Source organism: Bidens hawaiensis, unplaced genomic scaffold, assembly GCF_021521415.1.
Source record: "Bidens hawaiensis isolate Kalapana, Puna unplaced genomic scaffold, B.hawaiensis_p1.1 tig00018576_1, whole genome shotgun sequence".
NCBI classification, from domain to species: domain Eukaryota; kingdom Viridiplantae; phylum Streptophyta; class Magnoliopsida; order Asterales; family Asteraceae; genus Bidens; species Bidens hawaiensis.
Genome location: NW_027492814.1, coordinates 404,001 through 412,921, shown reverse-complemented (window position 1 = coordinate 412,921; position 8,921 = coordinate 404,001). Strand labels below are relative to the sequence as shown.

The 8,921-nt window shown below is 33.2% G+C and overlaps 1 protein-coding gene across 1 annotated transcript; it reads right to left on the bottom strand.

Moving 5' to 3' along the window:
- Nucleotides 1-203: 203 nt before the first annotated feature.
- Nucleotides 204-7,616, bottom strand: LOC143556466 (calmodulin-binding receptor-like cytoplasmic kinase 2). The gene is made up of 7 exons (XM_077045774.1): nucleotides 7,388-7,616; nucleotides 6,004-6,236; nucleotides 5,317-5,485; nucleotides 5,147-5,236; nucleotides 4,483-4,781; nucleotides 3,523-3,831; nucleotides 204-401 (listed from the first exon to the last, which is right to left on the bottom strand). Exons 1-7 carry the CDS (start codon nucleotides 7,614-7,616, stop codon nucleotides 204-206), a joined length of 1,527 nt encoding a protein of 508 aa, XP_076901889.1.
- Nucleotides 7,617-8,921: the final 1,305 nt, after the last annotated feature.

Below are 8,921 nucleotides of genomic sequence, written 5' to 3'. Positions count from 1 at the left end.
TCATCATCATCGCTATTCGTCATCGCGTCATCGTCGTCATCATCATCATCATCAACAACAACACTATCATATTCATCATCACCGGCAAAAGTTTCAATACCAACGACTGTGCCAACAACCATAGCATCTCCACCAACAACACCAACTCCGCTACCACCAACACCACCATCACTACCTCTAGTTGCAGGACCAGCCATTACAGACTATCCTTTCTTCTTCTTACCCTCGTCTTCTTTATCATCAGAATCCTCCCGTCCTCTAAATATCTTCTTCACATGCCTCTTCAGATCAACTACATCTTGATCTGTCATATTCATCAGCTCAACGGCGGCCAGGTATTTGCTTGCAAGGTCTTCATTGATCTTGATCTGAGCCTCATGTAAGGCCCCGACCCCGGCGCCCTACATTGGATGTTGGATTTACTCATAAACACAGTTCTAAATGTCATAGTGAATTAAAACTTTTCGAGGAATAACTAAAAGTCAACCATTAAATACAAAACATTCAAATATTTTTTTAAACATAACTCAAAACACCATAAATAAAACATCATAGCAATCCCTCTTCATATGCCAGTCTCTTCAGTTCATGCTATGTGTGTCTCTCAAGCCAACTACTTTAACCTATTTGCATGCGTGCATACTAAAAGTCAGCTACGTTGAGTGAGTTCTAGTTAATTAATCAGGCAACATACATTACATTCACACACACACACATATGTATGTATGTATGTATGTGTGTGTGTATGTATATATGTATCCGAAGACATATCTTTCATACTTAACCTACTTACTTTTCATTCTTACATACATACATTCATACTTTTATACTTTCATACTTACATTCTTTCATACTTTCGTACTTACATTTCTTTCATACTTTCTGGTTTTAGCTCACTGATACATACATAATTATCTCTATGTTTTAAAAGAGTCTTTCATCCTATAGCCTCACAGATATTATTAGGGTCTGCCACCCTCCTTTCACATATGTTATTAGGGTCTGCCACCCTCCTTTCTATGACATTTGATACAAAATCAGATACACCTTAGTATTTACATATCGAATAAACGATTAACCGTTTACTGCGTAATGAACAAACGAAGAACAAAACGGGTCTAGTTATGACCCGGATATCCTGGGGGGGGGGGCATCTATAAGTAATATATGTTTATTAGAAGCTAGCATATTAATATTATGGCCATAGTACATAGCAAACCAGTTAAACGAAAAGATACTCGTTTAACAATACGCTATGACCGTAAATGCGAAAGCTAGTTCCAAAACAAGCATTGTATCATCCGTTAAGCCGAAAAACACTTACAAAACACTTAATTGAGATGTTTTAAATGATCCGTGAAAATATTTTGGATTTTTACAACAAAATGGTATGTTTTTCTAAATTTACAAAAATTTGGCCGAAAAACACTCGTTTTCCGCGCTGTGTGTAGCCCCTGATATATTTTTCTTGCCAAAAACCGAACCCAAAATAAATTTAGACTCGGGATTTCACGTTCGGGCATACAAAACCAGACAAACGGACCAAAGTGGGGCCCAAGGGACCCCACAAATGGGGCGAGTGCAAGTAATGGGGAATCCCCCCTTTTACCTTTCTTTACATTTAAGCAAATCCTTAAGATATTTTTACAAATATGAACTTCAAATTCTGGAGAATAACACCATCTTGCTCTCTTCTTTAACATTCCAACCAAAACCCCAAAGGTAAAAAGTCCAATTTTGATTATTTAAACTAGGTTCAAACATGATCATTACATGAAAATTAATGTTTGATTATAAAAAATTACATCTAATCATGCAAAAACCTTCAAAATGATCCAAAAACATATTTTGATCCTAAACATGGTTAGAAATCAGAATCTATAACCTTTTTGGCCATAAACACGGATTAGGAGATTTAAATCGCGTTTTACGGTTTAAAAACTCGATTTGAAACCCTAATCGAAACCGCTTGTTTCAAGGCTGGATGATTGATGTTACATGCCTAGTTTTGTGACACATGACCTGTAGATAGACTATCTAGAAGTCCAAGAACCCGGACAAGCGAAAAAAGGGTCAAAACAACCGAAAACCGCAAAGGTATTACCGAAACTTTTGTTTAGGGGCTGTTTAGGATCAGATTGTGACGTGCTTGTTGTTAGCCTATGAAACTTTTCAGGGACATCAGAGACTATATGAGTGAGTCCCTGTCCAAATTTGGGAAGTTTTCGATCATCCGAGAATATTTGACGAATTTATTACCGTTTGTTAGGATTTATTTGAGAAAAATACTTAAACTGTTTGAAAAATTATGAAATCATGTCATGTATATAATTGGGGAAACATGTATGTTGTTAGGTAAATGGGTATTCATCAAATCCCATACCTACCTCATATCCATAAAAAAATTTAAAACTATCTGGTCTTTAAGGAAATGTGTATTAAAGATTAACCATCCTGATTCCTGGCCACAAATATTACCATTGGATTATGATATTCCCACTGAATTTTAGTTTTATTACCATCCCTGCCACAAATATTAGTTGCTACTATAAGGAAATGTGTATTAAAGATTAACCATATAAGATACTAGAGAAAAGAAAAAGAGGAATAATACATAAGCTTGAAGTAGTGGTTAAAATGCAGCTTGTGTCTTTAAATATGAGTACTTATCATTACAGGATTAAACATACAAACCTGAGAGGGTAGCATGGCGGTAGAGCACCCATGCCCTTAATATCAAGGTTAAGGGTTCGAATCCCGCTTACCTCAACTTGCTCACTCTCCGGCTATCTACCCGGCCTTGACTGTGATTTATTTGTCCTTTCCGGTTAGTAGGGTACTAGAGGGACTCTCATTCACCCAAAAAAAAAAAGAAAGAATAAAAACTGCTTAAACTCAGCTTCCCAACGTCTCCTAGTTTATTTGTCCTTTCTGGTTAGTAGGGTACTAGAGGGACTCTCATTCCCAAAAAAAAAAAAAAAAGAAAGAAAGAAAGCAAAAAAAAGAAAGAATAAAAACTGCTCAAACTCAGCTTCCTTCCCAATGTCTCTTAGGATCCCGTCCATTCAAAATTAGAACTTATAGGATAGGTTAATGAGCTGAATAAATTATAAGCAAATGAATATAAATGAACAAATATGACATGCTTTATATCCATTTGTTTAACTAAATGAAAATTTCTTTTTCATATATATTCGTTTATTAAATTAATGAAATTTTTAATTAACAGGCCTGTTTACAAGTCGATTCTTTGTTATGGGATAGTAAACTAGTAAAGAAATCTACAAACTTCTTATTCATATTATTTTAACATTTTTTTATGAGCCTGATGCTAATAATTAATAAAGCTTTACTAATCAACATAAATACAAAAGATTATATATATGTGCATTTACTTATCAACCAAAATATCTATATATGTGTGTGTGATCAAAGAAAACATTTTCAAATGTAAAAACATACCAAAAAGTAAACAAATACTCCACATACAAAACCTTTATATATGTCATACAATTTCTATACAGATTGAAGCCTCTGGTTGCCACTATCTTCAAGACCGAAAAACTCACGACGGTTCTTTCTAGCATCAATTTCAGGCACCTGTCTGAAATGGTTTGCAATCATAGCATCATTTTGTTCATGGTAATCTTTTCTGATTCGCCACAAGATCTCCCCACATTGCATCATGGACGGTCTAGATTGTCTCGTGGGGGCTACACATTGTCGGGCAAGTCTCAACACCTTTTCAACGACCATCATGGATGCCGGGTTCCTATTTAGCTTTGGATCCATTGCTAGCACCACTTCCCCTTGTTTTAGTCTTTGCATTGCCTACACAATGAAGGTTATATTTGATATTTAATTTCCTTTTATGTAATTAAGAAAATATAAATTTAGGAGGTATGGTAAAATTGAAGTTACATAGTTACGAGTGTAAACGCTGCTCGTGAGCTACTCAAGATTGGTTTGTTAAAAACTCGGATTTGAGTTATGTCTAAACGAGCCCAAGCCTTGAGTTTCATCTACAAAGCTTGACTGGACTTCCAAGCTTAACTAAAGTCCAAACACACTATTTAAATAAATATACAAAGTTTAAAAAAATCGCACGCACGCATATAAAATAATTAAAGTTAATAGAAAATAAACCATTCATACCCAAGCCACACTCAAGTTTGAAAAATTACTCACGAGCCAAGCTAAAGTTTTAGACATGAGCTTGAAACAAGTCGGATTGAACATGAATTATTTAGTTAAAGAAGCTGGGTTGAATTCGGCTCGTTACGCCCCTAAAATGACTACATAAATCTGCAAATTAAAGAAATGCACGATTCACACATTTTAAGACGGATCAAAGCCCATCTTAAGTTGAGCCTTTTTCTAGCCCACTTACTATTATCTGGTTGTTACAACTTACAAACACAAATTAGTGAATTAGGACCAACTCCATATCAAATGTAAAAATGTTTTAAACAATGTACTTACCCATCTTGTTGTTAATTTCTCATTCGCGGGTTTATTAAACTCAATGGGTTGTCTTCCCGTTACCACCTCCACAAGCAACACTCCAAACGAATAAACATCACTCTTGTCGGTAAGTTGATACGTATTGAGGTATTCAGGATCTAGATAGCCCGCAGTTCCTTTAACTTGCGTAGAAATATGAGTAGCTTCAGGATCTTCAATTTTTACACGTGCAAATCCAAAATCAGTCACTTTTGCACGTAGTTTATCATTAATCAGTATATTAGACGATTTTATATCTCTATGGATTATTGGTTGATCTGCAACATTTTACACAAGAGAAAGTTAATCAGAGTTTTTGATATTCTATAACATTTTCAAGAATGTTAACATCAAGATTGTAATTATTCTTCTTCTTATTATTATAAATATTATTAATACTATTACTACTACTATTATTATTTAAGAATTACATCACTTATTTCTTTAAGTGTGACATCAAGATTAATTGTTTATTACTTTTTTAACAAGGGCATCAAGATTGTTATTTATTGTTTTTAAGAATGACATCAAGATTATTTTTTAGGAACCACGCCAAGATTGTTAATTATTATTATAATTTAAAGAACAGCATCAAGATTGTTAACTATTTTTTACTAAGTATGGCATCAAGATTATTAAGCACCTGTATATGTATGTAAATATGTCGCAGCATGAGCTACATCGATCAGTATATCTAGGCGTTCTCCCGTTTCAAGCCCGTTTCCACGTGTACCTGAAAACAAATATATTATTATTATAAACAATGTGAAAAGACGAAATTGCCCTTATTAGGAAAGGGGATGGATGTCTTACCGTCTAAATGGTCACGAAGGGTTCCATGGGGAACATACTCAACTAAGATTATACGCTCGTCTTCATGCTCTATAAACCCATAGAATCTGACTAGATTTAAATGCTCAATCTTTGATAATGTTAGTATTTCGTTTTTGAATTCTGTTGCTGTCGTTTTGTCATATTTTTCCTGTCATAAAAAAATAAAATTATGAAAAACAAAGTTACAAATTATCCGTTTAATAATGCTTATAACTTGATGGTATTTTTTTAACCGACAGGTTTTAATCAAGTTAAAAACCCGAACTAGAACTAAACCGATCATATAAAAACCGGTTCCAACTTCTGATAACCAAACCAGAACCGGCTCGAGCAAAAAAAAAAAAAAAAAAAAAATCCAAAACGTACACCTCTAGCAGTACTAATCAAGTTGTAAACGTGTTTACTAAGCAGACAGATTGTAATAATGACTTGCATGAGCTGACATGTTGAACAAGTCAACCAGAGTATGACTTGTTTATTAAACCGATTTTAGATATACCTACCCACAAATCTAATTATTTTCAACCTCAAGAGTATAATTTCTGAACTTCTCATAGAAAACTCAAAAGGGACAAACATTACAACAAAAAATATAATTTGAAAAACAAAGATATATTATTAGGCTATCAATAACAAAAAGGTCAAAATATGTAAAAGAGAAGTAACCTTTTTGGCACGTTTTATAGCAATGACGAATCCATTTCGCAATGTTCCCTTATAAACGGTACCAAATCCTCCTTCCCCGATAATATTTGTAGCCGAGAAATTTCCAGTCGCCTTAGAAATATCTTGAAATGATAATTCATCTACACTTTGTTGTCCATTAGAGGTCTTTGAATGTTTAGAGGAAGCAGAGGGGTTAAGAGTTTTGTTGCGTCTCAAAGACTTATGTGTTAAATCTGAAAAAAAAAACCTTTTGTAAAACTTACAGAAAATAGCTAATCCCCACCCAAATTAGAAATATGGTTTGTTATAAGTGAGATTATTTTCGGTACGTATACATTTGTTTGTTTTGTTTGTTTACACCAAATAACTAATCCAAAACAGTAAACCAGACCAGTTAAAATAACATCATAAATTTTGTGTGGTAGTCATCACATGTACAAGTTCTTTTCAAGAGACAATTTTTGATATGACATGAAAATAAAGTTGTCACATGATTAATAGATTAAATAAGTTATATTCAAGTTACACAATTTTAAGTGTTAAGTTAGAGTTAATGTCTCTAACATGAATATATATGGGTCATGTTCGAGTTCAACGAGTCAACTCGTCAAGATTGCACCCTCCTAGTTTAGTACTTAATAGAGCATAATCCTAATTTCTGCATCGAGTATTGCACCAAGGGTGGAGGGAATGTAGGCTGGATGAAGCCCAATGGGCCCAACTTGCTTCGGCCAACGTAAGCCTAACTTAAGGGACGCTCGTCATCATCATCCTTTGATTTCATATAGTCAAACCGTATACCTTTTTAAATATCAAATTTACATATATGTAGTTTCAAAATGTTATAAAGGTTAGGGCCAGATAATCGTAGTTCTTCCATGCCCGACTTTTAACCGTGTCTTACACTATACCTGGCCCTATGCATATCGGGTAATTAATATCAGTTAATTTGTTAAAAACCAAATTACGTGTTCTATTTTCAAGTACATTTCTTACTATTTTAATTTTTATGACTTTATTACACTCGGAAATTAGAAATATAAAAATAAAATTAGTAAATTAGAAATAATATCTATCGAGGATAAAAGAAAATGAATATGAAAAAAATGTTTAGTGATATAATTCAGATTATATGTATTGAGTGATCGGTCCAGGAAATAATGAAAAAAAATCTCATTTGACTTTTTAAAGTCAAACATGGGAGCAAAGCAACGTGCGCTTCCATGAACTGAATTCACTTCATAAACCTTAAATCAATAAGCACAACCATGGACTACATAAAAACTAATTTTCTGTACGTGATCAATAAGCAAACAAATCCCTAACACGAAGCTTAATTCTCAACGATTACTTCAACAAAATGCAAAATTCGATCAAAACTTACATGGAGTAGTAGCAGGTGCAGCATGATCTTCAACATCAACATCATAACCACCACCTATATCCCTTCTACACGTCAAAACTCTAGCAACGAACCCAAAAACCGAGCTTTTTTTCTTCGATCCCACTTGTTTATTTCTTTGCAAGCCATGTATTGGACCGGATTTCGAATTGGAATCCGAACTTGAGCTCTGATTCCAAATTTGTCCAGGAGATTTTCGTGTATAATTCATGGTTGGACTTGTATTAATTATGGGTTAGGAAAAATGTTAGGTTTATAAAGGATTATTGTGGGATTAAATAATAATTTGAAATTAGACTAGACTTGATCAAGCCCAAAAATGACTACCGACCTTAGGGGGCCACCAATTCATATTTTACATTTGGTGGTCATTTTTTTATTTGGTGTGTTTTTCTCCACTTGGAGTTAAAGTCATAAGTTTTAACCACCTAGAGGGTGTTGATGATGTAAGATATCTTTTGCTATATTTGACCATTTATTTTAATTACTAGTTTTATAGATCTGATATCTAATAATTAGATAAGTAATTAAGGATAGAATAAGGTGTATAATGGAATGTTTACACATATTAGCCTTACACATGCCTATTTAAATCTACAGTTTTGAATTCCATGTCAGTGACTAAGTATTTGTTTTTAGTATTTACTTTAGTAGCATATATCATAGTTTTGTTTTTGATTCAATGGTGGATATTGGTCATGGTATGGTATAGTCAATAGTGTAGATCACCTATTCATATCACTTTCCCTTCTTTTAAGTGAAGTTGTTTTGCAAGGGTGGGTCTTTCCGGAAATACACTGTGTGATGCATTTTTGCATGTATGTATCTAGAATTCCTTATGTTGCATTCCTTTTTTCTTTTGTTTTTTTTTTTTACAACTTTAGTGCCCTATGTTTAACATTGATGACATATTAATACCATAATTTGCAAGGTATGACAGACCCACCAATCCTAAAGTAAGGGTATAAAAGAAACAAAAAAACTTAATTAGTTATTTAAGATTTACTTATTAAAAGTTCAAACCAAGCTTGACTAGACTTGCAACTTAACGGATCTATTTTTATAACCAGTGGCGGATCTAGACCAAAATCTCAGAGGTAAGGTTTAAAAAATTTTTTTTTTACCGCATTTCATACAATGTGAAACGAATTTTTATTTTTATTTCTGCCATATTTTATACAATGACCGAATTTTTTTTTACATTATTTCATACAATAAATTCTTTCTTTTTTTTTTTGTTTGAAATTGGTGTTGGACGAATACTATCATTTTCTTGGAATTTTCATTTAAAAAAAATACTAATATGACTTTGTCGTTTTATCTTCCAAGTTCTCTAATTTTAGAAAAAATAAAATTTAAACCTTAAACCCATAAGCAACCAATTCACATACAAACCCTAAATCGTTAACCAATTCCAATTTAGGCGTAAACTCTAAATCCTTAATCAATTATCATTTCCAATTTACATTATCAAAATATCCAATAAACCATAATCAAGCATTCAAGTCCAGTGGTA

Bases quoted from the DNA above. Each gene is read 5' to 3' on its own strand.
- LOC143556466 (XM_077045774.1), bottom strand. From the start codon at position 7,616: ATGAATTATACACGAAAATCTCCTGGACAAATTTGGAATCAGAGCTCA. The intron at 3,832-4,482 runs GTAAGTACATTG...TTCATTGTGTAG, and splicing joins AGAAATTAACAACAAGATGG to GCAATGCAAAGACTAAAACA. The intron at 402-3,522 runs GTATAGAAATTG...CATCCAATGTAG, and splicing joins GCAACCAGAGGCTTCAATCT to GGCGCCGGGGTCGGGGCCTT.